This window comes from Ooceraea biroi, chromosome 5 (assembly GCF_003672135.1).
Source record: "Ooceraea biroi isolate clonal line C1 chromosome 5, Obir_v5.4, whole genome shotgun sequence".
In the NCBI taxonomy this organism is placed as follows: domain Eukaryota; kingdom Metazoa; phylum Arthropoda; class Insecta; order Hymenoptera; family Formicidae; genus Ooceraea; species Ooceraea biroi.
The window spans coordinates 10,612,878-10,627,729 of NC_039510.1; the positions used below are offsets into that span (position 1 = coordinate 10,612,878).

The 14,852-nt window shown below is 37.5% G+C and overlaps 1 protein-coding gene across 3 annotated transcripts in view; it reads right to left on the reverse strand.

Annotated features, from left to right (window-relative positions):
• LOC105281183 overlaps positions 1–14,602 on the reverse strand; it is a 29,726-nt gene extending 15,124 nt beyond the window's left edge. Inside the window, exon 1 of one of the 3 annotated variants that reach the window (XM_011342229.3) lies at positions 13,783–14,602. In XM_011342229.3, coding sequence (XP_011340531.2) covers positions 13,783–13,957 — 175 coding nt within the window. In that variant the 5' untranslated portion in view covers positions 13,958–14,602. The remainder of the gene's footprint in view (positions 1–13,782) is intronic. The other 2 variants (XM_011342230.3, XM_011342232.3) reach the window with 2 other exon arrangements.
• Positions 14,603–14,852: the final 250 nt, after the last annotated feature.

Consider the following 14,852-nt stretch of genomic DNA (forward strand, 5'->3'; position numbering starts at 1 on the left):
GTACGATTGAAAACATGACAGAATGATAAAAGAGGATATGCTGCGACCACACTCGTTTTAGATTTTTAGAACAGTAAAAGTCATTAAACATTACACAACTGTTGGTATTGATCCCACGGCAAGAAGAAATAAGAAAATGTATATATAAATAAAAAGTGTAAATGTAGATAATGTCACGTAAATATATATATTTATTGTTATTATTGACGCATTGCCAGTTATTTCAGAATCAATATCTCTTTTGGTTATAAAAGATCTGTAGAAGATCGAGAAATAATTTGATTGAGAAAAGCTGTATTCGGAAACTTTAATAATGATGTGATGTTCTCGGGCTACAGGGGGATTAAAGTTTAAAGATTTTTTTCATTTTGGTTTTATCGTTTCCATGTACTGCCAGTATTGTTATTACATCGTTAAAAGCGTTATTTGTAGGATGTCTGCTATTCAACAATAACGAGGATATTTGTGATTCAAATGTATGGAAGAGAAAATATTTTTTCAGCGAGATTTGGAGATATAGCTAGTGTTGAGTTTATCTGAACTCGATGAAAGCCTTTACGACGAATTAGCACGCAAGCTGATATGGTGCTCGTTAAAGTATCGATTTATTTTAACGACGAATCAAACTTGATAGTCTGTCTCTGCGATATGCAGCAACTCTTTTTATTGAAGATGCACTTGTTATATTCTTCACATACAATATGCTTCTGTACCAATTTTTATTTTAACAGAAAAAATAATATCATTCTGTAATATTCAGAAGTAAAATGAGAAAGCCATTGGAGAAACATCACAAAAGCTACATTTTTCCATCTTTACAAAAAATACCAAAAAAATTCGCTTAATAGAATATTTAACAAATTTAAAAAGGTATTAACTTTTTTACATTTTTGTTACACATAATTAAATAATAAACGATATTCTGTTAGCAGAGTTATTCTCTTTTTACAAATCGAAGTATCTCTAGTAAAGCCAACGTTGTGAATCAAAACACTTTTATAACACTTTAAGAATTAGTTATTTTTGTTTCCTTTTCCCTTCACTCTTTTATACCTTGGAGAATTCTCCAACAGTATGACAGAGGAGGCGGAAACTAAGGAGTCTTTCTTGAACACGTATTTGCCAAGGAGTTTCACTTACGAGTTACGATTTCCAGGGGAATGGAAATTCCGGGATCGGTACGACCACCGAACAAGCAGTTCGCGGTTGCTCATATCTATATGTTCCGCATGATATATGCATATTAACTCTACGACTGCGGCTGTCAGAACCGACCGAAACTTCCCTCCCGAGAACAAGCGCTGTCACATCTATTAAGTCTCCCCGCATTATTCAAAACATTTTCAGCACAAATGTTATTTATCAAAATTCAGAAATTTTCTAAAATAAATCATGGATATAATTTGCAATTAATTTAAATAAATTTTATCAACATTTTGAGCAAGAAAAGGCGAATTGACTTGTATCTTAAACAGATCTTTGCGACTCCTTGTTTCTTTTATCACTTTTCTAATAATTATGTTTTTACAATCAAATTCTGCTTCTCATTTTTGTAATAGAAACAAATAATCAAAGGATTGATGTTACACTCTTCAAATATCAATCAAAATTTAAAAAAATGTAATACATATAAAGATATTTATATATTTATGGATACCCCTATAATAGCTTCTCCAGTTTAACAATTAAATAATAGTTGAAAATTAAAAACTACTCCTTTTTCAAGGTATTAATTAATGATACCACGAACATGGTATATAAATAGCATATGTAAACGTAATCATTAGACGGGGTGTGTAAAGGAGTGCAATTGTTCGAGAAAAGCGGTCAACTTTTAATTGCGAACGGTGGCGCAATAGGTGCACTTGTAGCCATAAAGGGAGTACAGATCGATCCACGAGATGAAAATAACGGGCTTCGTTTAGCGGCATCAGATTCCTAATCGCACGGTATACGAGGATCACCGTAGCCGGAACAACGTGACCAGGCGTTTATCAGAAGATAAATTCATGTTGCTGTTTATCCGTGTCATCGTAATTGATCCGTTCTTCGTCCTGCCGGAAAAGCGCATAGTAACGTTAATGAGAAAAAGTGCAAATGCCGCTATAAACTTTTGCGTGCGCACGTGTTAATATCGCGATATCGTTATCGTCGTGACACGCGACTCTCCTCGGACCTACTGATTATAGCTCTTTCTCTCTTTCATCACGTAAAAATCTGAAATTTGAAACGCGAGGCAAACGTAGATTTTCTAACAGATTTCTGAATTCACACATAATCACATAAACAGATCTCATACATAATCAATGTATCCAAAATAGGAAAATACTGAAAATTCTATAATTTCAGTAATAATATTCTTGATTGAAATATCTGCTAAAAAGTTTACATTCTACAATGAATTTGCCACTGTTACACGAATAATTTCTCTAGTTAATCCTCATTCTCTTGATTTTCTGATTAATTAATTTGCGAAATTTATTGTGGAATTTGCAAAAATGAATCTGGGAAATGGAAATGGAGAAGCTCTTTCATTTCTCCTACTGATATCGTTGCTGTAAAATTAGGACAGTCAGTTATCTGCTAGGCGCATCGCGTTTATTAATCGGACGCTTTGCCAGCTATTTCAACTTCTGTCCGATAACAGTGTACATCACAATTTCCTTCCAATGATTACAAACTAAAGACGAGATAAAGCCGATGAACCTGTGGAGTTTAACGAGTTCTCACAGCTAATCTTACGAGACATCGCTCAAGGATACCGTAATCCTAGAGATACCCTTTTAATCCTACCGTAACTGTACATACACTTGTTGATCAAAATAACCACAAAATAAATTGAATTTATATTAATTGCTTTGCAACAAGAATACTTCTCTTTCAATTAAGTAGCACTTGAATAAAGAAAATACGAAAACTGTCGATCTCTAAGCAAGAAGTATATCCAAAATTATTATATGTTTTTAAATCTTTGTTTCTTCAATCGCGTTTATCTCAGAATCGTACTTCGCACGTAGTAAATCTGGCAGAAAAGCGACGATATGTTTCCCACGGCGAAAAAGCCATAACATATTTTCACGAAATACCGTGCAACAGATAGCTGCAGGCAATGCAAACCACGGCAAGCATTCAACTTCCTCAGAAACGTGGGCGTAGATCGATTCTCACGTAAACTCGAGGCTGTTATCGGATGCGGCACTGCGAAATTTGCTAAGCGGCCGTAGCGCGGATTTAATTTCGCCTGCGTTAGGAGAATTAAAATAACAATAGCAAAGCGTGATATCGATAACTTCGTTTACCATTGCATTATTCCGGTTAATTATAAAACTTTCCTAGGCGAATTGATTAAACTTTGCGTTAGCAACTACGGAAGCGAAATATTTGCAAAAATGTATGGCGCGTTTGTAATTGTGATACATTTCAATAGTTCAAAATACTAACAGCTTCATGTTCTCATATATATATTGAAGTTATATTTTTGCCTGGAAAAGTAATTAATTATATGTATGTATACAATCTATATGTATACACATCGCGTTTATATTTTTCATTACTTTTGTCGTGATATGTTTGATAGCAAAACGCACTTATATTGTTATTCTTACTTTTATTACTTTTACGTTAATTTGCAAAGTTACTTGGTCTAAGTGTGTATCACCGTTCTTCTACGAGCTTCAGTCATGCTTGTATATTTATGTTTGCGTGATGGCTACTCATAAGATGACTAATCCGGGGAAAAAACCGCTGGCGAATGTGGCAATAAGAAACTAATCATTGAAATTGCGGATCGTTACTATATTTCTGGAAAGCATCGCACGTTGTACGGATATAAATAAAAAAGTGATCTTTTCATCCACGTATTCTTGAGACAGAATATTTCTATTGGCGATATTGGCAATAAATACAATAATGTAACAATAAAATCTAAAAGTACATGTAAAAAGAATTAATTACAAATCTTAATACTTTTAAACGTTCTTTTTATGATAAATACTTCAATTTAAATAAACAATTTAACTTAACTAAACCGGTACAAGTTCAGAAAAATAATTCCAGAACTGCTAATTAATTCAGCAAAATTGAGAAAATAGTACAATATTTATGTTCAATGATAAGTTTCGCTACCTCGATACCTAACATGTTCTTATAATAGCCATATAAAATATCGCACACCTAATTATATCTTCATCCATGATCCATTCATCCAAGGTCCTAATAACAATTATAGAATAGGCTGATTTGCAGTATTCATACATCGATCGAGAAGTCGTGGATGGATGACTCTCGATAAAGAGATCAACATTTCCGCTGTCCCGACCAAGTAATGATGTATCAATTACATTACATTAATGAAAGCGACGTATAATGACATCGATATCTGTACCGTTAATTAAGGCCATAATGTATACTGTATTTGATAATCTACCGTGGAACATTATTATTTGTCGATATTTGACAGCAATATAACTTCGTGCAGTTTGTAATAATATTATAACGGGCCACTTTAATGATCCAATTATATTTTCCGAAATTGTTATTACTTTATTACGGTGGGTGCATTGCACACCGTTGAACGCGCGTTGTCACATTTAGCGACGTTACGCAGAACAGGGTTTTTGCGTTTGCGATAGTCGTCCGATTTCGAAAGCTGTGCAATTGTGCACGTTATCGAGGAAGTTGGGTGCACGTGAATCCGCAGTGCCGACTGCAGTAACCTTACGTCTGAATTGCAAGCCGAGCGTTCGTTCACCTCGCTGTTATGCGGAAAGATGAAAGGAATGATTGCACGAAATCACATTCGGGAAAATGGAATCGCGAGTAACATGAGCCCTCGATCATTTTTCAAAACGCGAGTGTTTTGATCAACATCGGGTCTGTCGGTACCGATAATTTTGGATGCAACTTGTTCTTTCTGGAGACAATGAGGCGGGCATCATGTATTGTATCCCAACCGCGTTGTTAGCCAAAGCACGTTTAATAAGAAGTCTTCGTCTCGTTAAACGAGTAACGCAGCGTACAATGCAGTTGGTCTGAAGTCCCGTCGCGGTTGAAGGCTACGTCCTCAGAATTCACCTAAGAAAGCACCCTGTTACTTCGGGGAAGGGTGGTATACCTTGAGGCGTGCTCTAATTACATTATAAGCCCGGATAAAAGAGACTCCGACACGTGTAACTCTCTGAAGGAGACGTCCGTCGTAATTAAGTAGCACGGCAGATGCACACGTACCTGTAGTGTGTACCTTTTGTGCCGGCATCGGCCGGCTGAAAATAGATCTCTGGAAAATAGAAAGCGCGAACGGCAAGTCGGCGATAACGTCATTTTTAACCGTCTACACGAGCCAGGAAGCAGAAATCTGCGCATCTTGTGAGGGGTAAGACGATCACTTTCGTGAAGAATACACCCAGGAAATGATGTATACGCAAACGGTGATTCCTGCTGACCTTTGATATCGAAAGCGTCGCTACCTTGATTCCAATATTCGATCTTTTTAGCCCCGATGACAAACACGTTAGACAGGTATCGAAAAGCGATATAGAAAATATCGAGTTAATCGAGATAATGACTGATGATATTGTAATAATAATCATCTTTTCTGCACAAAAATTTTCAGATATTCTTTTCAGATTATTCTTTGAACTAAGTTATTCTAAATTTATTTCTCCTACTTATCATAATTTTCGACAAATTTTTACTTAAAAGACGCTGACATTGCAAAGTACAAATATTGCAAAATATAAATATGATGTTAGAAGGGAAGACAATGCAACATTAAGCAGTGCGACCGATACTTAACAATGATTAAAACTTGCGTGAGCCTTGTTTAAACTTTTGCGCTCGACTTGAGAGAACAAGAACAAGAACTTATGGAGGAAATTTTGCCCGACGAATAACGCGATACATGCTTTAATAAAAAGCATTCAGAAACGAGAAAATACTATTATGCTAAAAATATGAAGAAGCATGAAATACTTGACTTTATTTCTTCAAAGAAAGAGCATAGATAAAATGTAGCAAGAAAAAATTAATATGAAAAAATGCGCTCCAATATATCTCGCAAAAGATATCTCAGTGAGGAATAAAACATTTAGCAACAAAATGACAATAATAAATAAAAACTATTCTAGGTGAAAAATATAAAAAGAAATCGTGTAACATTCATAATCTAATTTTTATCTAATCTTCGTAACATGTACATGAGAATCGCAGTGTTTATAAATAAAAAATCTGGACGCAATCTACTGTCAGTACTTCTAGCACAGTCGATCCGTTTCCGTAAGACTCTTAAAGCGCATTGGCAGTTGGAATTGACTCTGGAATGACTGTAACAAGTATCGTCACAGTAAGTAACTTCGAGTTGAAGTGAATCAGCTATCGTCAGAAGTGGAACATACTTTACCTAATTATTACGCGCAGTGGTCTGGAATTTTATATGCAATGTCATAAAACTTCTGTGAGATTGAGCGACTTTACTATTATATCAATTACCTAGATATACGTATACCGACTAGTCTACTTTCCTTCTTTCTTGGGAATTGCCATACAGGGATTTGCTATGCCAAAGAAAGAGGACACGATTGATTTCTCCGGATCAGACCTGATTCTATCTTGCGCAAAGAACGACTTTTCCATTTGCAGCTTCTATTCTATAAATACGTAGTCACAAAAAGGCTTGTTACGAAACTAGTCTCTAATAAAATAATTCACATATAAGACTAATTACTTCGAAGAACAGAAAAATCCAAATGCCCAATTAAGAAAAAGATGACAACAGATAATTAAATAATTCAAGATCAGTAACAAACAAAATAAAAATTCTCGAGAAATATAATACGAGTTACACGATGGAAGGTAGTAGCAAAAGAGAAAAGTGTAAACCCATCTTATTAGAAATTTGAAAAAATGTAAGAGGCAAGAAGTGTAAATTGCTTGAATTACACACAAAGGTATGTAAAAATGCACATATATATATATAATTGCATGTGTAGATATGTAAAAACCAAGCAACCTGCACATCCGATCTTATCGCGACAGACCCTTAAATTTCGCGCACACCGAGTCTTCAACATATCAGTTTAAGCATCGAGCTAAAGCACCGGTGCATTTATGTCGCAGAAGTTCAATGGTGCAACTACTGCAGTGCTTCGGGACGTAATATCTCTGATATCGATCATTTCAGTGTAGGGGCACGACAGTGCGCGTCAAGGTGATCCATGCACGCACAAACGTTAGGGAATTACGCGTGCCAATAGATATGGAAAAATGGATTCGCACAATAGACAAACAAATAATAGGACAAATAATAGTGGCATAGACACAATGAAAGATATTCTATTCGGTAACATGCATAGCTGCTCTTAAATATCTTTCAGGCTTTTTTGTTATTTGGAAAAGCACGCGTATCTCATGGAGTAAGCTCGCGAGCTCGTATTCATGTGACGTGGAATCGCCTTATCTGCTGAATCCGAATAGCGGATATAGGAGTATGTGAGAGAGAAGGGTATTAGCCTTAATAGAACTTTTGTAGGAAAGGCTACAGAACGCGCGGCCATTTGTCTCGTCCATTTTCGGCTGCCCATAACAATAAATCTAATAGTGAGAGTGATATTCCACAAAAAGCAATTCCAATTAATATTTGTTCATATTTCCAAATTATTTCAATTAATATTTCCAAATTGTTTCAATTAATATTTCTAAATTGTTTTAATTAATATTTCGAAAATTAAGAGAATTCTTTCAAAGTTGGTTCAAGAATATATTACATACAAGATTGACGTGTCAAAAAGCGTAGAATAATGGAAAGTAATATAACGTATAGTGCTTGTGCGCGCAACGATTAACTCTCCATCACTGGTCTAAATACTAATTAACTCTCCAGCACTCTCTCCATTATGTTACATCCTGCTCCTCATTAAAGTTTCACGTCTCTGCGGCTTGGCAGAAGCTGCATCCTGCTCACGTGAGAGCAGATTTCTTATCCTTAGCCCAAGAAGAATACAGTAACGTGCTTCATGAATACACCAAGGAATTTGTACGGCGAACGTTGCAAGGGAAATATGAGCTAAGCGTTTCAAATATGCAAAATGAATGTCTCTTTTAACGGCGCGTGTAAGGTCGATTCAGAATTATTACGATAGCATATCGAGTAGAATTGTTGATGTAATACCACTTTTTAGATTAATCTTTACACAGTACACTGTGACGAACACAGCGGGAAGAATGATACACATATGCATGACGTAAATAAATAACAGCTATATATACAGGACTGCGTTATGTCGTTTATTGATCTATTTAGTATGTTTTATACCTAGCGCGCCGCACATCGGTTATCGCATATCGGTTGCTCATATTATAGCACCAAGTATCGCGACTGCTTTAACGTTGCTGATAAAATTCCATTCGGCAATTCCACTCCGCATACGTTAAAGAAACTCAAATACCGTTGAATGTTGCATTGAGAGACTTTAACCTTCCACTAAAAATTTTTTACAATATTTATTTGATGTTAAGGGTATAGTAGCAGCTAGGAAGAACAATCGCCCAACAAGAAGAGAAAAGATTCCCTGTAGATTTAACTTTCTTCAGTTAGTTCAGTACTTCTCTCTTTCTCTCTCTCTCTCTCATATCACTACAGTATTGTACACTTTTGCATACAAAGTGCATCAGCTGTCTAAAAATATAATAATAATAATTTATATGATAAGTTTATCGAGAGAGAAAAAAAAGGTGACATGGAAGAGGAAGATCTAGAATCGCTGAATAAAGTGGAATTTATTAACATTTACTAAATCAATTCCCGAAATCTAATTTTGCGACTTAAGATACTCGAATATCCGCTTGTTCTATCAACAAATTAATCATGCTTAGTCACGTAGACTCTCATCGTACCGCTTCAACGCGAACCGCTGCTACGACCCGTCTAATACGGACAAATCCGATTTACCAGTGTTTACACCCCGTCGCCCATCGAAGGATCCGCTGCATCGCGCTAAGCAAGATGTAAACCGAGCGTGCAACACGCGGCACGAGCGAGCTGATCGTTAACGCTATCCCAAATGCCATACCCTGCATACGTCGGGGTACCGGTATCAATCTCGACTTTGCGAAATCGAGGGGCGACCCACATCGCACCCATCCTGCCTGATCGAGCGTTCATCTCGCGGGATTACACGATCATTCTACGCTACCTGATGCTTCGATACCGCGGGGGCAGTCGATGCAGGATTGTTTAAGATTGGCTTGGCAAGGTGCCATTGTTAAGGTCGACGCGATGCCTGATCCGATACATAAGATATGCATCATGAAACCTCAGCGCGGAATCTTCGTAAGGATATCTCGTATCGCACGACGAAATTGCTTTCCTAGATCCTCGTAATTATGCTCGCCGAGTGCGCTTGAGCCTCTGGATTTTTGCATTTTACCGAAGCAGAACTGCGATTTCGATAGAATTGATTCTGAATACCCCGATTGCACGAAATTAATATTCGATACGTGGCGATAAAAACGCAACAATGGGCATAAATGTTGTTTAAATTGTATTTGTAACGCGGGAAGTTGTGTGTGTTGAAGTCACGTCGATTGCAATCTCAATGTTTCAATAGGTTTCAATTTGAATATAGCCATTCAAATGTAAAAAGGCTTCCGTTGCTTCCTGATCACATTTCTCAACAATGGACTACAAAGAGCTTTGTATATCATACTGCAATGTTACTCGTCCTGATAAAATCTCATATTACCATAAACCAACGATGAAAGAGAATTATATCATAATGTAATATTAAATTTTTATTAATCCTATGCATTTTAAATTATAGTCAATAATAATAATCATAATAGTTAAAAAAATTAAATTTGTATCAACACCGATAATAAACTTTATTATCATTTTTCGTATTAATTTCTGTGTATTTTATATGTGTGATCAATGATTAAACAACGTAAAGAGTATTACGCAAAGTATATACAATCACACACGTTTTATTAAATTTATTATGGGATATTTGAAAAATTCCTTTAAAGATTGAAATTCAAGATCGAAGCCGATTGTTTCACAAAATGCATTGTTATCGCCATTGCAATCGATTGATCCACGTGCAATTTGTGGACGTACGTATCTCCGATACTCGAGCCATAATCCGGCTCCGTGTAGACAAGCACGTTATGTCGGTCCAGTCGTAAAACACGAAGTAATCTTTTGATTAAAAGTCTTTTAGCAGAGATACTGTGTTAGTGCACCGATATCGTGCGCTCACATAACGTCACCGATCAATTCGGCTGTCACATAAGGATCAACCTTTCTTATAAATATCGAAATAATGTGTACTGGTATGTACGTTGCTCATGGATAAACGTCCATCAAGCTGTAATGAATAATAAACAAATCAACAAAGCAACATTTATCGCAAACGCAGACGGAAAGCAGGCAGAATACAGTTTATCAATAGACCCAAATTGATGCCATCAGCTCAATTTATCTTTCGAGAGCAATTTGTCACGAGTTGCGACGACATTCCTGCTTTATTACGCGAAAACCAGCGGGTATAAAGACGTACTTTGAAGCGCGCAAGGGCTTTCCATTAAAACCAGAGACAGTTTCATATCGCAATCAGGCAATCATTTATGCTGCCTGCTGCAGATTCAACGCGAGTGCTTTGCTATATATAAGCTGTAACATTCTTTTTATATCTAATAGATTAGTTCTTGTGTAAGTTCAAAGTACTTTATCATCTAAAATTATTCATCGAGAGACGGAATAATAAAAATTATCGTTGCATATCGCATCCACTCTCAGTATTGCAAGTTGTTTCCTTACGCTAATCGTAACGAAAGAATTTGGCAACGAATTCGCTTAATTGCCTCGATCAGACGAATATATAGTTGCTGTACACAACAACCTACAAAACGATAAGATTGAGGATCAAGGTTAGCAAAAAAGAACTAAATTGTGGCACCGAGTTTTAACTTAGCAAACTTGGATGGAATTCAAGTTACAAACTTTCCGAGAACAGTTGATTTAAACTCGACGACAGGAGTATCATGCAACAAAAAAAAAGAAAGTTAAGAAACATGTGTACGACAACGTAAAATATATAAAATATAAAAGTATAAAAAATATATAATTTTCTAAAAGATACATTTCTAGATTAGCAAATATAACAAAATGGATTTAACTAATATACATTAAGTTAAGGAAGGCGGTCCATTATGTTTAATTTTACCAATTCCATTAGAGGGACGAGTCAATAACACTTTCACAGCACGCAGCAAATAGAGAAGCTCAACTGGACATTAGTGCTAATTCGACAAATCTATAATAGGAAACTGGATGAAGAAAAGTGGAAATCGAATACACATCAATTTGATCGATTTGGGGCAAAGCTTTTAAATGCGTTGAGAGCAAAACATGGCCAATCTCGGAGATAAGTAAAGGTCAGTCGTGGAATAAAATTGCAAAAGCTAGATAAATGTCACGCATTTGTTCCATTAGAACAATGGTTAGTCACGAAATTATTAAAAATAATAATTATTTATTTATCAATCATCGTCTGTTTGTTGATAATAAATAATATTTAGTGACATATCCATTACAGATTATTAACAAATGATTGATGTTATATTAATCTATTAGAAAATGTTGCAGCAACATTTATCTCATTATTACAATTATTCTAATTGACTCTAAGCATATATAAACTAATACAAGCATGAACATGAGCGCCTACATGCACATATATATCTATATAAATTAAAGAATGCAAAAATGATTTCTCAATCGTTGTTCCGCAACAGGTTTCATCGTACCGGAAATATTGTTACTTGTTGCGTCTTGCTTTTCATGGTGGCATTCGTGTAACTAGATATCATCTTTTTGCTTGTATACCGGAGATTTATCTCTTGAGAGAAAGACAACTTCGTCTTTTTACGTTTCTATGTCTAAATAAACTGTTCTATAATAAAGTTGCACGTAAAAAATACTGTACGTATTTTCTAAAACGATTAAAATATAACTGTATATAATCACAGGTTTTTACATTTTCTTAATTTTTACGTAAAATTATAAATAATGGGAAATTTATTATATTTCGTAACTATTTGGTCATACCTCAAAATTAGATCATAAAAGAATATGACACAATTTAACAGAGTTTTATTTAAATTTTTACAAACAGAAAAGTTATTAATATTGCATTGATATTCTGATTTTTATAAACATTAGCGAACAATATATATGTACATAGAAGAATATATATCGAGAAATGCATTATTACAGATAAATGCATTTACAGATTAAATCGAATTGAATTGAATTGGATCGTTAGAAGAGCTTCCCAGGAGCAACAGATTTTCCTTTAGCACAAGAAAAGAATCTACATACTTCTTCCATATGAGACTTACAGAAACTACGCAGATCAAAATGAATAAAAGATGAAGAATAACTGGAAGAATAACTGGATAGAATTCTAAGAAACTGCTGAGAATACTATTCTATATTCTATTCAAAGTCAGACAAACCATTACGACTATCTGTAAGCCGTTATCTTCGCGATGATCGATCCGAACAGACTTTGAATGACAACGAGTCAAACACCAATCGAGAGATTATGCTAGTATCTTTATATTTCAAAGCGGATTACAACAAACAAGCTCTTTTGATATGAAGAATATTCACTAAAGTAAAATTGCACGTAATGTAACTCTCATATCGTAAGAAGAATTATTTCACATCCCCCATCGATTCACCGCCCCCGTAGAAACTTTTTCTTCGGGCACCTTCGGATTCTGCGGCACAAATAACAGAAAACAACCATGGTTCAAGATAATAAGGTGATTCTTATTCCAAGTATAGCAAGAGAAGCGTTTCAGAACGTAAATGTGAGGGTGTACTTTGCAGAAAAAGGTACCGCGTAAATCGAGGGGCGAGTGTAATTATACGCCTTTTATATCGAAATGTCGAATTAACGAACATGAGAAAATCCACATTTTTTGAGAATTTGATCGGATAAACTGCTCAAATTTTTCATCTTTTTATTTTCATCGATCTGCACTTTTCGTTATTATATTGATAACCAGTGCGCGTTTTGCAATAATATTTACTATAACAACAATAGTTCCACGTGTCAAGAAATATATAGCTTCGAACGAGTTCTTATGTATTCATATCGTGTCATTCAGTTGCTTGAATTTATGTGAGGAATATTTATTCGCGTCTTAATTCCATAAGCCTTTTCTAGGTAGCATCTCGTCCGTGATCTGCATATTATAAAATTACAGAAAAAAATAAAGAAACAATAGTTCAAGCAAACGTATGTTCCGTAATAACTTCATGCAATTTGCAAAGTAAACTTTTCCCTAGAGCATCTTAAAATTTCATTAACATCGCAAAATTAATAAAACATATTTATAATTCCATATTAAAATACATCGAATCCAAAACATGTCCAAATCTACACAATGTCCAAAATATTTTTCAATTAGCATGATTATAATAATTACACTAATAAGACTATAATTTCATTATCGCCATCTACATTATAAATACATTATAAAATAACCATGTGCAAGATTAATAATTCGCAGATCGCAAATGCGAGAAACAGGTTGCCGCAAAGTACAAATTCCTGTTCAAAAATGCTCGAAACGAATGCTCGAGCACACTCGACATTCTCATGAGAGTGAGAGAAACGTGAAATCTCTCGTTGCGGCGCGCAATCCGCAGGGGTCACACACGCTTCACACGAGGTTCCGAAAGGGTGAAGCAATGATAAGCGGAAGTCAGCTTACCTTGCACACTTAAATCCGGAGAATCGGGGAGACCCAGTGCCGGTCGATCCAGGACAATCCAGCAGGAGACCAGGACGACGCAGAGCAGCCGCACGGTGGTGGTACTGCACCAGGGGGTGGTGGTCCCCGACGATGAGCACGTCGGCGACGGGCAGGCCGTCGCGGCGACGCGCATCTCTACGACTGCTGGCCTCCGGACCCACACGACGGCACCACCTGCGGCCTACACGTCGTTTCTCGCACGCACGCACGCACGCACGTACGCACGCACGTACGCACGCACCCGCGACACCGTCGTACGCCGTACCTGCACGCCCACGCAGGTCAACCCTGCCTGGCCTACTTCCGGTATCACATCTCCGGCCGATCGCGGAGGCGCGCGCGATCGATCACGCGCATAGTCGCCGCCGCGCGGAACTCCGTAGCTCTCTCTCTCTCTTTTTCTCTCTCTCTTTCTCTCTCGTTTTCTCTGCCCTGTCCCTCCCTCTCTCCCTACCACCCGCGTGGATCCCAGCCGCGCGCCTCGATCTAGCGATCCTCGTTGTCGTTCAAAGCGGCACGCCGTTGGCGGGCGCGTCGTGCGCCTTCGCCGCTCGCGGAAGATGAAACGCGCGCGATGCGATGTGATGCAATGGGGTGGCGATGCGCGCGATCCCAAGACGAGGACGTGGGTGCGATCCGAGTCAGGGTAACGACAAACAGCGGCGATCGCGCTCTCATCGGCGTTACGCTCGCGCCGTACGCCGAGCGATTGCTGCCGCGTAGCGCAGCGGAAAGGCACGGGCACCAAGCAACGACCGGCCTGACTCGCCCCGCAAGGGTCGCGTCGCCAGGGCGCCGATGTTCTGCGCAATACGGCCTAGCCACATTTTCACCCCCTTGACCGCCGGCGGTCGGTGGCGGCCCCGGTGTTACTCCGCGGCATCCACCCCTTCGACCCTTGGTCGTCGCGACGGAGCGCGGCGGTGCCTCTGAGTCATTCTTCGGGTAAGACCCGTCGATGTACCGGCATCGTCGCTGTAATCGTCGTAAATATGCACGATACGCCGCGTCTCGGTGTGGTGGTAATG